Source organism: Mixophyes fleayi, unplaced genomic scaffold, assembly GCF_038048845.1.
Source record: "Mixophyes fleayi isolate aMixFle1 unplaced genomic scaffold, aMixFle1.hap1 Scaffold_26, whole genome shotgun sequence".
In the NCBI taxonomy this organism is placed as follows: Eukaryota; Metazoa; Chordata; class Amphibia; order Anura; family Limnodynastidae; genus Mixophyes; species Mixophyes fleayi.
In genome coordinates this window covers 603874-618047 of record NW_027446695.1, presented here as the reverse complement: position 1 = coordinate 618047, position 14174 = coordinate 603874, and the positions used below count along the sequence as shown (strand labels likewise).

General features: G+C 39.5%; 1 protein-coding gene across 1 annotated transcript; it reads right to left on the bottom strand.

Annotated features, from left to right (window-relative positions):
- Positions 1–474: 474 nt before the first annotated feature.
- Positions 475–13865, bottom strand: LOC142125333 (proteasome adapter and scaffold protein ECM29-like). The gene is made up of 5 exons (XM_075194267.1): positions 13856–13865; positions 11401–11531; positions 8415–8531; positions 7254–7372; positions 475–619 (listed from the first exon to the last, which is right to left on the bottom strand). Exons 1-5 carry the CDS (start codon positions 13863–13865, stop codon positions 475–477), a joined length of 522 nt encoding a protein of 173 aa, XP_075050368.1.
- Positions 13866–14174: the final 309 nt, after the last annotated feature.

Here is a 14174-nt window from a genome sequence, read left to right as displayed (position 1 = left end):
CAGATATATACATCAGACATAATGGATTTCCTCTAGGAAGGCTAAACAGAAAAAAACACATTTTCTACCCTGGTCTCAGAAATAACGATTTCCTACCTCAAAATATACACAATATTAAAAATAAGTGCATTGGCAATTTATATAAATAAGCGGCCTGCGCTATTTTCTTTAAATAAATTTATACCAAAGGTTATTTATCAGTGATCCAGTCACACTCTCATCCCTGGTTCATTTCTATATTGGATTTCCTGTTGCTGACTTTGCTTGTTCTTGACTAATCCTTTGCCTCATGTTCTGGTTCCATTTGGATCTCCTGGCTTGACTTCAGTTACCCTGACTACACTTCTTCTTCGCTTATTGGCTTTGTTTGGATTTCTTGATTCTTAGCCAGCTTGTCCACTACACTCTATCTGTGATTCCAACTGCCGCACTAGTGATTAACTCTGAGGGCCACGACCTGCACGTCCCACATAGCTAAGACCAAACCTCCTTGCGGAGGTACCTGGTGAACACAGAGGGCTTGTTAGACTCCGCATTTCTTTGCTTAGCAGCGTCAACTACTAGCAGGTTGTAATATGGACCTGCTGTTCCACCATAATAATGATACAATGTCTTTGATCTAATTAATAAATAATCTCACTAATTATTGGGATATAATGCAATTTTTCGACTTTTTCACTATTTTAGACACGTCGAGTAACACGCAACCGTGACCTTCCAAATGTACTTAAGAGGCATTATTTTACACAACCTTTTTAAACATTCACCTTGAACCACACCAAACATAAACAAGAAATCCCAGTTGCAATGCTTACACATCCCAACTAAAAATCTGTTAGACTGACTTACGCGATTCCTTTGTTTGACAAGGCTTTATACCTCCTACGTATTACACATTTATTGACCTCTACGTCAAGTAGCCCACCATTATGTGTTAATTGCTAAATAAATACCAATCTATCATTCAGTTCACTATACTGCATTATCAATATACACAAACCATTTATTCATCGTTTATCTAAGTTATCTAAACATACAAACAAACGGAAAGGTAATAAATATTTTAATTTATAAAGATAATTTTGAGATCAAGTATACAGTACATAAAAAATGTTTATATACAATACAGATAATACATTATAGTTTCAACCGACACGATGCTAATATAAGTTTCACTAAGCTAAAAACTATTAAGAAGGTAAAGAGATTACAAGGTTAAGAAAGTTAATATATTGAAACGTTATTGCAGGGTAAGTTATATATACAGACAGAGTTAGTGCAGGAAAAAGATACCTTATGTGTAGTCTGTGTCCAGGGAATGTCCTAAAAAAGTGTAATGGACAAAGAGACCTATTTTAGTCTAGGTTAGAGTTTATGAACCTTAACCCAGAATGCGCTACTTCAGGTGAGGGGCAGTGACCTTCACCACACCCCTGCAACTGGATACTGCCTGGGATGAGGAGCCACTGCTCTATGCTGAGCTATATTTCCTGTCAAGCACATGCTTCTTCGTTTGATCTAGCTTTCTGTCAACCACATTTTAGAGACAATTTCTTTGTTAGAAAAGCTTACTGCAAAATCACGTTCTTCTGTGTTTGCTTGATATTCCCTGACTTCCAGTGAGCTCACATCTTAATCTGTGTATGTATTTAGTGCAGTGGAATGTTAGTGGCCATTATGAGTGGCTCAAGCTCTGCCCTCCTCTATTGCAACATCACAGGCGCAGCAGCGGCAATATTGGAGCTCCTTCATACAGGTATATGTCCATGCTCGCCAGTGGGATTTGTGATAACCATATTTTGTAGCTATATTGTAAAGAAAACAGCTTTTTCTGTTGTTTTACTTCATGATTTAAAAAGAGGCCAGGACTACACTGCTATGCAAAAAATACTTTTGTGCAGTTTCTATCATTTCCAGCTCAGGTCAAATGTGGGTGAAGCTATTATGTTAAAAGAAGTTGAAGATTTGTTGACACAAAGCCTATGAATAGTAAGTAGTGCATACAATTGGAAAACTAGGGTTATTTAGGTAGATGTTTAAGACAGGTCATACGTGGCCCATGAAAAAAATGTTATATATAATATTTAAGTCATAGCCAAAAGTTTTGAGAATGTCACAAGTATTGGTTTTCACAAAGTTTGCTGCTTCAGTGTTTATAGACCTTTTTATCAGATGTTGCTATGATATACTGAAGTAAAATTACAAGCATTTCATAAGTGTCAAAGACTTTTATTGACAATTACATTAAGTTTATGCAAACATCAATATTTGCAGTTTTGACCATTCTTTGAAGACCTCTGTAATTCACCCTGGCATGCTGTCAATCAACTTCTGGGCCACATACTGACTGATGGCTGCCCATTGTTGCCTAATCAATGCTTGGAGTTTGTCAGAATTTTTGGGGTTTAGTTTGTCCACCCGCCTCTTGAGGATTGACCACAAGTTTTCAATGGGATTATGGTCTGGGGAGTATCCTGGTTATGGACCCAACATTTTGATGTTTTAATCCCCAAGCTACTTAGTTATCACTTATGGCAAGGTGCTCCATCATGCTGGAAAAGGTATTGTTCTTGAATGGTTGGGAGAAGTTGCTCTTGGAGGATGTTTTGGTACCATTCTTTATTCATGGCTGTGTTCTTAGGCAAAATTTTGAGTGAGCCCACTCCCTTGGCTGAGAAGCAACCCCACACATGAATGGTCTCAGGATGCTTTACTATTGGCAGGTAACAGGACTGATGGTAGCGATCACCTTTCCTTCTCCAGAGAAGCGTTTTTCCAGATGCTCCTAAGCAATCTGAAAGGGGATTCATCAGCGAATCAAATGTAGGAGATGGTCCTGGCGCTTGCTGGACGTTCTTGGGTGCCCTGAAGCCTTCTTCACAACTATTGAACCTCTCTGAAGTTCTTGATGATCCGATAAATGGTTGATTTAGGTGCAATCTTACTAGCAGCAATATCCTTGCCTATGAAGCCCTTTTATGCAAAGCAATGATGACTGCACGTGTTTCCTTGCAGATAACCATGGTTAACAGAGGAAGAACAATAATTTCAAGCACCACCCTCCTTTTAAAGCTTCCAGTCTGTTATTCTAACTCACTCAGCATGACCGAGTGATCTCCAGCCCTGTCCTCGTCAACACTCTCACCTGTATTATCGAGAGAATCACTGATCTGATGTTAGCTGGTCCTTTTGTGGTAGGGCTGAAATGCAGTGAAAAGGTTGTTTTTGGGCTAAAGTTCACTGTCATGGCAAAAAGGGACTTTGAAATTAATTGCAATTCAGCTGATCACTCTTCATGACATTCTGGAGTATATGCAGAATGCCATCATAAAAACTGAGGCTGCAGGAAAATAATATTTGTGTTATTCTCAAAACTTTTGGCCATGACTGTAATAGAGAGAATGTACTGTATGTGTTAGAAACCCATGCTGATTTCTCTACATGCTTTTAGACTGAAAGGTTACACACAACATAAAACTATGAATGATGTACTGGCTGAAAGAGTTTACACAGCTATGTGCTCTATAATTTACATTCAACACAGCAATTGCTGTAAAGATGCTTCTCCAGTAGATTATCACCTTTCTTCCACACTCTGCTCCTTGATTACCAGAGAGAATCTTTCCTGCATATTTGTAAGCCTCAGAACTTTAATATTATACATAGACCAATCAGCCACAACGTTAAAACCAGTGACAAGTGAAGTGAATAACGATTATCTTGTTACACGATACCTGTCAAGGGGTGGGGGATATATTAGTCAGCAAGTTAACAGTCAGTTCTTGAAGTTGATGTATTGGAAGTAGGAAAACTGGCCAAGCGTAAGGATCTGAGCAACTTTGACGAGGACCAAATTCTGATGGCTAAACGACAGGGTCAGAGCATCTCCAATCGGTAGGTGTTGTGGGGTATTCCTGGTATGCTGTGGTTAGTACCTACCAAAAGTGGTCCAAGGAAGGACAACCGGTGACAGAGTCATGTGTGCCCAAGGCTCATTGATGCGGGTGGGGGGCAAGACTAGCCATCTGGTCAATCCCACAGAAGAGGTGTCAGAACACACAGTGCATTGCAGCTTGCTACATATGGGGCTATGTAGCCGCAGATCGGTCAGAGTGCCCATGCTGACCTCTATCCACCACCAAAAGAGCCTACAATGGGCATGTGAAGGTCAGAACTGGACCATAGGGCATTGGAAGAAAGTGGCCTGGTCTAAGGAATCACACTTTCATGTTGACAGCTGGGTGCATGTGCATCATTTACCTGGGGAAGAGATGACACCAGGATGCATTATGGGAGAAGGCAAGCAGGTGAAGGCAGTGTGATGCGCTGGGCGATGTTCTGCTGGGAAACCATGGGTCCTGGCCTTCATGTGGATGTTATTTTGACAAGTACCACCTACCTAAACATTGTTGCAGAGTACACCCCTTCATGGTAACGGTGTTCCCTGATGGCAGTGGACTCTTTCAGCAGGATAATGTTTCCTGCCACACTGCAAAAATAGTTTTGAAATCATTTGAGGAACATGACAAAGAGTTCAAGGTGGCGACTTGGCATCCGGATTCTCCAGATCTCAATCCGAATGAGCATGTGTGGGATGTGCTGGAAAAACAAGTTCGAGCAATAGAGGCCCCATCTCACAACTTACAGGACTTAAGGGATCTGCAGCTAACGTCTGTGTGCCAGATACCACAGGACACCTTCACAGGTCTTGCGGAGTCTATGCCTTGACACAGCTGTTTTGGTGGCAGGAGGGAGGCCTACACAATATTAGGCAGGTGGTTTTATTGTTGTGGCTGATATGTGTATATTATATAATTATAATACACACACACACACACAATACTGTGCAAAAGTTTTAGGCAGGTGTAGAAAAAATGCTGCAAAGTAAGAATGCTTTTAAAAATAGAAGTGTTAATAGTTTATTGTTATCAATTAAAAATGCAAAGTAAATGAACAGAAGACAAATCTAAATCAAATCAATATTTGGTGTGACCACCCTTTGCCTTCAAAACAGCATCAATGCATCAATTCTTCTAGGTACACTTGCACAGAGTCAGGGATTTTGTAGGATTATAGTCAGGTGTATGATCAACCAATCATACCAAACAGGTGATAATGTTCATCATTTTCATATGTAGGTTGAAACACAGTCATTAACAAACAGAAACAGCTGTGTAGAAAGCTTAAAACTGGGTGAGGAAAGATGAGGTTGTGGAAGACAGTTTATGTCGCCATGGTAAGACTGAGCACAGCAACAAGACACAAGGTAGTTGAAATCTTTGCTTGGGAGAGACCATCCTGAAGCAGTATAAAGCAGACTTGGGTTTCAAGTTGTACTGTTCAAGCTCTTTTGAAGAAGCACAAAGAAACAGGCAACGCTGAGAACCATAGACGAAGTGGTCGGCCAAGGACACTTAGTGCGTCAGATGAAAGACATATGCTTACTTCCCTTTGAAATCAGAAGATGTCCAGCAGTGCCATCAGCTCAGAACTGGAAAAAAACAGTGGGACCCAGGTACAGCCATCGACTGATCAGAGAAGTCTGGCCAGAAGTGGTCTTCATGGAAGAATTGCAGGCAAAAAACCATCCATACCTTTGACGTAGAAGCAAGGCCAAGCGACTCTACTATGCACTAAAACATAGAAACTGTGGTGCAGAAAAAATGGCAGTAGGTGCTCTGGACTGATGAGTCAAAATTTGAAATATTTGGCTATAACAGAAGGCATTTTGTTCAACGAAGGGCTGGAGAGCGGTACAATAATGAGCGTCTACAGGCAACAGTGAAGCATGGTGGAAGTTCCCTGCAAGTTTGAGGTTGTATTTCAGCAAATGGATTTGGGCAGAATTAATTGTGTCCTCAATGCTGAGAAATACAGGCAGATACTTATCCTTCATGCAGTACCATCAGTGAGGCGACTGATTGGCTTCAACTTTATTCTGCAGCAGGATAACGACCACAAACATACAACCAATGTCATTAAGAACTATCTTCAAGAAGAACAAGGAGTCCTGGAAGTGATGATATATCCCCAACAGAGCTCTGATCTCAACATCATCGACTCTGTCTGGGATTAGGTTAAGAGCAAGCCTATATCAAAGGAAAAATCTGTGGTTAGTTCTCCAAGATGTTTGGAACAACCTCCCTGCCGAGTTCCTTCAAAAACTGTGTGCAAGTGTACCTAGAATACTTGATGCTGTTCACTCACTTTGCAAACTATTAACACCTCTATTTTAGAAAGCATTCTTACTTTGTTTTATATTTTTAAGAAATCGTTATTGAATTTGTGGCAGGTGTGGAAAAAATGTTGCAATTAAACTGTGCATTTCAAAAAGTATTGGAATAAATTTCATACAGCTTTAAAGACTTCACCAACAATGGAGATCTGGAGCACTTCTCTCTGGAGGGCAGGGGAGCTCTATGTCTTTGCTCCCCCCCTCTGATAATGCTGTCTCTCTTACAGCTATTCTGCCGCTGGGCTCCGTTTTTTTGAATAAAAATAGAAAAAATGGTATGTGGCAGAGTAGTGGAGACCTCAATTGAGGTCTCCGCAGCGGTTACCCCGATGCCCCCTCCTATGTATGAGGGGGGATCTTGGTATGGCCCCCTTCTCCTCGCTCCTCCGCGGATCCAAGATGGCCGCCAGCATGTGTATTCTCCGATAACCGGCGTACAAAGGCCTGCAGTGGCAGCGCCGGTTATCGGGGACAGCGGTCCGGTGAGACCGCTTGTCACTCACTATTCAGGCACCCATTCTTTTCTCCCTGTCAGTGAGAGCCTCTGGCTCTCATCTGACAAGGCAGTGCCTGCGCTGCTATGCTGGGAGTGCACCTAAAAAATACTGAGGAGAAAGAGGCGGGGGATTGTAGATGGGAGGGGTCTGTCAGCAGTGCTAAAGATTAACTAGCTAGGTGCCAACTCCCATGCTCCCCTCCACAACCCATGGTAAGCAGTGTCCCCCAGACTGGATGAAAGAGAAATAAAGAATTTATTGAGAATGATATCAGGTAGCATCAGATAGGTTAGGAAATTGGTCCACGGTTTCAGTCTTAAATTGCATTACATTTTGACTATTTCTCATTATACCCATATAACTTAGGTGTGAGGAGGCAGACAGGGAGGAAAGAAAAGAAGATACTGGAGCATAGGAAAAGCAGTCAACTGAGTTGTTCTGTAATTTATATCACAGTTGGTCATTTATTCAAAGCTGTATCATGTAAAATGCAATGTCTGAAGGCCTAAAATCCTTTTTACCTGTCTTGCTGAGGCTGAGGTCTGCCTTCCATTGCGGTCAGTAGACTAGGTGCCAGTTCACACTGATTTTCCAGGGGCAAACGGGGGTAGCCCATTTTTATGTAGATTATTGTAAAATTCTGAAAGCAAATACATGCAAGCATATTAGTTTTTTTAATGCATTTAAAAGTGATTACATACAATTTCTGACTGCTGTTCGATTCATCAACGCACTGTTACAATAGTAAAACAAGTACTGTGCAAGATTGTTTGAATAACATTTCTTATGATTAGCCCCTTTTCCCAGTCTTTTCTTTAGAGTTATCCAGAAAATATTATGGAAAACATCAATATGTAAAACACTGGATTGCTTGTCTTCAGGTGCTAGCTGGATGCAGAGATATAGCTTCTTCTTGAACACTTCCACATCTTGGGCCTGATTCATTAAGGATCTTAACTTAAGAAACTTCTTATTTAAGTCTCCTGGACAAAACCATGTTACAATGCAAGGGGTGAAAATTAGTTTTCTGTTTTGCACATACGTTAAATACTGACAGTTTTTTCATGTAGCACACAAATACTTGATAGCTTATTTGTACACTGAAATTTAAAATTGATATTTGTGTGCTACATGAAAAAACAGTCAGTATTTAACTTATGTGCAAAACAGAAAACTAATTTTCACCCCTTGCATTGTAACATGGTTTTGTTCAGGAGACTTAAATAAGAAACTTCTTAATTTAAGTTCCTTAATGAATCAAGCCCCTTATGTTGAACTAGAAGAAAGCTTAAACAGTAAATCCTACAAATACATGTTTCTGGTGGCTGTGAAGCAGCAGTCCTCGTGGGCTCCTCCATTCAAAACCTTCTGCAGATTTGATATTGGAGCATTTAAAAACAAACTTTATGCAGCTTTTAATTAACATTTAATACTGCAAATATAATGCAATTACAACTCTGCAATGATGCCTTGAAAGCAGCTTAAAAATTAATTTTAAAAACAAAGGGTTTTTTATCTCCCCTCTGCCACATAAAACCCCCCACTGAAAATGCTTGGTGTGAATGAATCATTAGCGTAGGCAAGGGAAATGTTCCTTTTGACAATGTGCTAGAAGAGCCCAGATTGTCAGAAGTCAGTTTCCACACAGACAACAGAAGACACTTCGGGACTAACTTACACACCGTCACAAAAGAGACAGCAGCCGGATCTTGGTACTGGACTAAGAGGGTCTCCACTGGCAACTGTATCTTGGACCGACTCTTTATCCTTTTCTTCAAGTGAACAAGCAACTCCATAACCTAGAAATATAAATGAAGAGAGAAACCAAATTATAGCCTTTATAACTCCCCAATTTTGATATTTATTTCAATATTTCCATTGGTAAATACATTCAAACTAAATTACTTCTAATACCGGACCCAATATATGGGGCAGCATGGTTGGCGAAGTGGTTAGCACTTCTGCCTCACAGCACTGGGGTCATGAGTTCAATTCCCAACCATGGCCTTATCTGTGTGGAGTTTGTATGTTCTACCTGTGTTTGCGTGGGTTTCCTCCTGGTGCTCCGGTTTCCTCCCACACTCCAAAAATATACTAGTAAGTTAATTGGCTGCTATCAAATTGACCCTAGTCTCTCTGTCTGAGTGTGTATGTTAGGGAATTTAGACTGTAAGCCCCAATGGGGCAGGGACTGATGTGAATGAGTTCTCTGTACAGCGCTGCGGTATTAGTGGCGTTATATAAATAAATGGTGATGATGATATATGCAACATATGTTCCAATTAGAAGACTGTGAGCTAATCACTGAGATTTATAAAGCTATATATAGGCTTCAGTGAACTACCCATCCTTCAATATTCCAGAAGGACACCGAAAATGTGACCTAGGATATTCAAAAACTCAACTCTAACTAGATGGTTAGGATAAATATTTTGTTAAATATAAACAATTCAGCTATATCAAGAGGATGATATCAAGTATATATTTTATCTCAGTAATATACAAACTTTCAATTTTCACTATTTGGTTTTATTTATCCATATAATATCCAAAACCCACAATAATAAACATGCGATTAACAATATATGTGCATTTATTTAAATAGAGTAAGTTAACTTAAAAGTTCATCTTTATAAAACTTTTGTTTTCTAATTTACACTTACTAGAGCCAATTGGTTTATGTTCCTCCCTCCCATGTTTAGATAGTTAGTAACGTTCTGCTAGAGAGTGTATCTAACATTACCTGCTGTAAAAGAAACTAAAAATATGTCTCTCTCCAAACAGAGGGTCAGATGTAGTCCTCTGCACAGATTCACCCCAGCCGCTGTGCCACCTGCCCTATATGAAAGGTTTTGCATTTCCCAGTGCTAAAAGCTAATCTCACAGAGGTATTCCAAAACTGCTAATGTTGGAGATGACATTGCAGCGAGGGTGGAAAAATCCATAAAAAACATACCATCTGAAAGATTTTTCTACTGCTGGTAGCACTAGATATACTATGCTAAAGAGTAGATCAAATACATTAAACAAGGTAGACGGGAACTTCTATTTCTGAAATAGAAACAGATTTTTTTTAAAAAAAAAGCTTCAAAATTCTGTCATTAAGTGGCAGATTCAGTGAAGACAGAACTCCTCAGAAGGGTACCATGTTTACATAATATCACTTTTATTTTTTTTAATGGTTTTATTGAGTACAAAAGGATGCATTACAATTTTAAATATTAACATGTCATAGGAAACTTCATGTATTGCAGATTTCACAGTCCCATTTTAAAATCAGTCCTCCACCAAAAAAAATTCTGATCATGTTTTTTTTTTTTTTGTTTTTTTTTTATATGTCCCTAAATAAATACTATTCTTAAATTGCAACGGTCACGCAGTTTTAAGACCATTAACACCATGGGGCAGATTCAATTCCCTGGGGAATAGAATCTAGTAAAGGTAAAAATGCACGGCCCGCGTTGTTCTTTAGAACCTGCACCCATGTCCCAAAAATTTAAATATATAAAGTCGGGAAATGGCCTGGCCTAATCTAAAAGACTGTCACATTAGGTTGTGTTTCTAACTCTTCTGAAGCACTAGGCTACCCCAACACCCTATCACACCACCCAAAACACTCTTGAATTACTGCACACCTCAGCTCTCCTAACTTCCCACGGGTAGGAACAAACATGCCGGCATGCAGGATGACAGGACTGTCCCGCTAGAATTGGGAGGAATGTATCACTGCAGCCTGTGTAAAATCTGAATAGCAGTGTACAATTAGTAACACACATACCCTTCTTGATAAAGAGAAGTTATAAAATAGTGCTCTATTCCCTCTGTGTTCTAGTTTGCCTTAGCATTAATTATGTGATCACTCAGAGCTAGTGTACTGAAAGCAGGCAGCTTGATGAAGTCAAAGGAAGCTTCTTAGAAGCACAGCGAGTCACACTTGAGCTGTTCTCACTGCTATTTGGCTGATCAAAAAATAGCTAACTTTATGCTGGCATGTATAAAGGTGAACAAAGAAGAAACTACACAGCTGCAGTACACAGCAAATATAAATATGTTTAGTTATGTCCATTCAGATATCAGTTTAAGGTGTTGTGTGTAGGTGACGAACGTTTTAACCTCTTCTCTGCTACAGTATTGAAAATCTACAGCCTGTTGCTGTAAATAGAGCAAAAGTGGCATAAACCAATCAGCGGGCAAATTTTTTATTGCAATCCCCAGCCTGGTTGGGCTCTTGGGGTAATGATCAGTTAGAAACAGACCTTAATATGTGAAGTTGCTACAGAAACATAACTATTTCATTTTGATGACTTCAAGTACTTCCGCTATAAAAGGACACATATTAAAAATAAAGTACAATATTTAGGAAAAAAATATATACATTAAAAAAAAAGAAAAAAAAAGAAAAATCCTAACCCCACACCCCCATCCCATACAACTCACTCCCAGCACCACTCTGAGTGGCACAGACATTATATATATGGGTGTCATGCATTGATACAAACGTGCTTGAGTCTCTTAGATGAATGTTGTCCAAATTTGTTAAAAAAGAAATAGCCCAACTCTCCAAAGATTCTTTACCAATCACAAGATAAATCTTCCTTTACTCCACCATTATTAATATTATATATTAAATATTTAAAACAGCACCCCACACACTAGAAGACGATTTACCTTCTTACGCACTCCTTCCTGCGCACTTGACAGTTTGAGGAGAACTGGAGGCAAGAACTTAGAGATAATGCTCTGCAACTGTTCGTCTGTTTCTGCATGGCCGAGCCGTAAAAACACCCGCTCAAGCTGATCTGTTCATAGAATACATTAGAGTCAATTAAAATGAGCACCTACAGCCTCAAACTTTTTTATTTTGACATAACAATTGTGCTTAATTTAGAGGACACAATATGACTTTATGTTACATTCTTTATATCTAGAAATCTGTCTGCCAATGTCATAGCTACAACAATTGCATGCAAAGTTTTTCTTGGTTTTAAGGATTTGGAATAATTTATAAGTAGTGTGCGCATGAGATCACAGAAAAGGATGGTGGCATTTGTGGAATAGTAGACGTTTGGCCAAATATGAAGAAAAAATAATAAACCTCTATCCTCCTCTCTGCACTAGCGATTTTGGTTAGAGCAATTGCAAGAACAATATTGTATTCTCTGTCCCTGCTCTAATTAGCCTATGACTACATCCTGCTCTCTCCCTCTGTCAAATGGCGATGGATTGCTGTGGAGGCGTGTATTTATAAAGTTGAAGTATCGCGAGAACCGAGCCCCGAGATCCGACGACGTCACAATGACGTTCGGCCTCGATTTGGATTCGGAATGGGCGGGAGAGTACCGAGCTGCTCAGCTCGGTACTCGGATACCCAAAGTTCGGGTGGGTTCGGTTCTCGGAGAACCGGACCCGCCCATCTCTACTTTAAACATGTATCAGATGCTTGAAAGAACTCTTCTCTCTCCAGTGTAGCTGGGGTATTAGTAGCAGTAAGGAATCTGAAGCAAAGGCAAAGAGACTGGACAAACAACTCAGAACTCTCCCTGAATCTCTGGACTGGACTTGAACCACCTCTGGTCCTCTGGCAGCTTCTACTGGATACCTGGCAGATTCATCTATGGCACTCACACACACACCACTTTGGAATTGGCAGTTCTCTATGTTAGTCTGGCAGCTATCTCTTGCGACCTAGCACCTCTTGCTGGTAGATTGGCAACTCTTTGGACTAGACTGGCAATCTTCCTGTAATTTTGGCAGCTTTTTCTGTTAAAAGTGCAGCTTGCTCTGTAAGAACTGAAGCTCTGTCTAAGGCCCTTCTCATCTCCCACAGATTACTACATCCTTCTTTGCCAATTCATGAGCTTTCCCTCTTCCTCCTCTGTTTCTGGCGCCAAAGCCTCCTGTGTTGGTGAGCTCTGGCTTTAATACCTGTGTCCATGCACCTCGGACATGCTGAGAAGTGTAGTTTTCAGCACCTGAGACCAGTTGTAGTGTTGAAAATATTATTTTATGGAGCACATAGTATTTTATACCAAAAAAAACACAATCAGTGTGGACCTATTTGTTTTGTTGCAATTTTTGTGGTACCAGAGCACAATAAAGTCACGCCTTACAAGTTTTTCTTATGTCAAAAATGAGTATTCCCTGGTTACTTTTATGTACGGTCTGAATCTACAGACGATGTGGCGCTGTAGGTGAGCTGGACAGTCCAGTCCTAACATCAAAGAGGAAGTATTAATGCCACATTCATCAGCCCCCCCCCCCTATCCCAGGATCCTACACTGTGTTTTCTGACAATTGCAACCAAGGCAGCAGATAAGAAGTTACTGTAGAATTATTTAAACATAATTTATATTATATGCCTACAGAACCCAAGGGTGAGCTATGCTTGTTTGAACTATAACTATTGTGGTATCATAGCAGCTAATATAAGTTTATTTCTCAAAATCATATGTACAAAATTAACATTTTTGTATTATGCTACATTGTATTATATTTTTTAAAAAATCTGTAAAACATCAATGTAGTAATAAGAAAACAATATATCCCATTTCTTTAAAATCTACAATATAACTCCAGAGAAAAATTATATCTCCATTTTACAATTCTGAGCTTGTGTGTTTCTTCTTTTATTAATAATATTTTTTTATATCATTTTGTTCTGCTCTGTTTCTGCAGAGTGGAGAGTAACATAACTCCCTTATTTGCAGACAGTAGCAAGGAAGATTCATCTAATATTTCAAATTGTTGAGTTTGAGAAATACATTTAATAAGAGAGGCCCTTATTTAATTGTGTGGAGGAATACTAAAATTACGAATTTGCAGCTCCAAGATTGTGATATATGACAGAGAACAGTTTTTTCGTAACAAAAATTAAGCTTTTTTTGCTCTGTTTTTCACATAATTGAAAAGTAAACCTATTACCATGAGTTTTATGATTCAATAGTATAGTGAACACTAGCTTTCTATAATTCTTGTTTCTTGGCTCAGAAATGTATATTTTTTAGTCACTTACTTTTTCTATAATTGTTCATTATTAAACCCCAATGTGTTTGCACTGCCCGGATAATCTAATGCTTTTCTAGATTTACATTGATTAATATGAATGGGGCAGTCGGACCTTTACCTGGAGCCATGCAGGGCCAACATGTGAACCAGCCTGAGCCGGTCCACTTTATAAAATTCTTCATTTTGAGTGGTTGACAAAAACAAGCAGTACATTTATGTTTTCCATTTCAGACACAACGGGCCTGGTTCATTAAATATCGTAAATTCCCAGCATCGGACCAGATGCCAGTCAATGCAACAACATTTAATTGATCTTCGAGCACGAAGGAACCTTATGATAGTTTACAATTTCAGGGGCGGAACAGGGAGGGGATCGCGAGTATGCATTTAGTCGATGTTCAGAAAGGGTGCACCAGGCTTGAGCACACACAGCAACG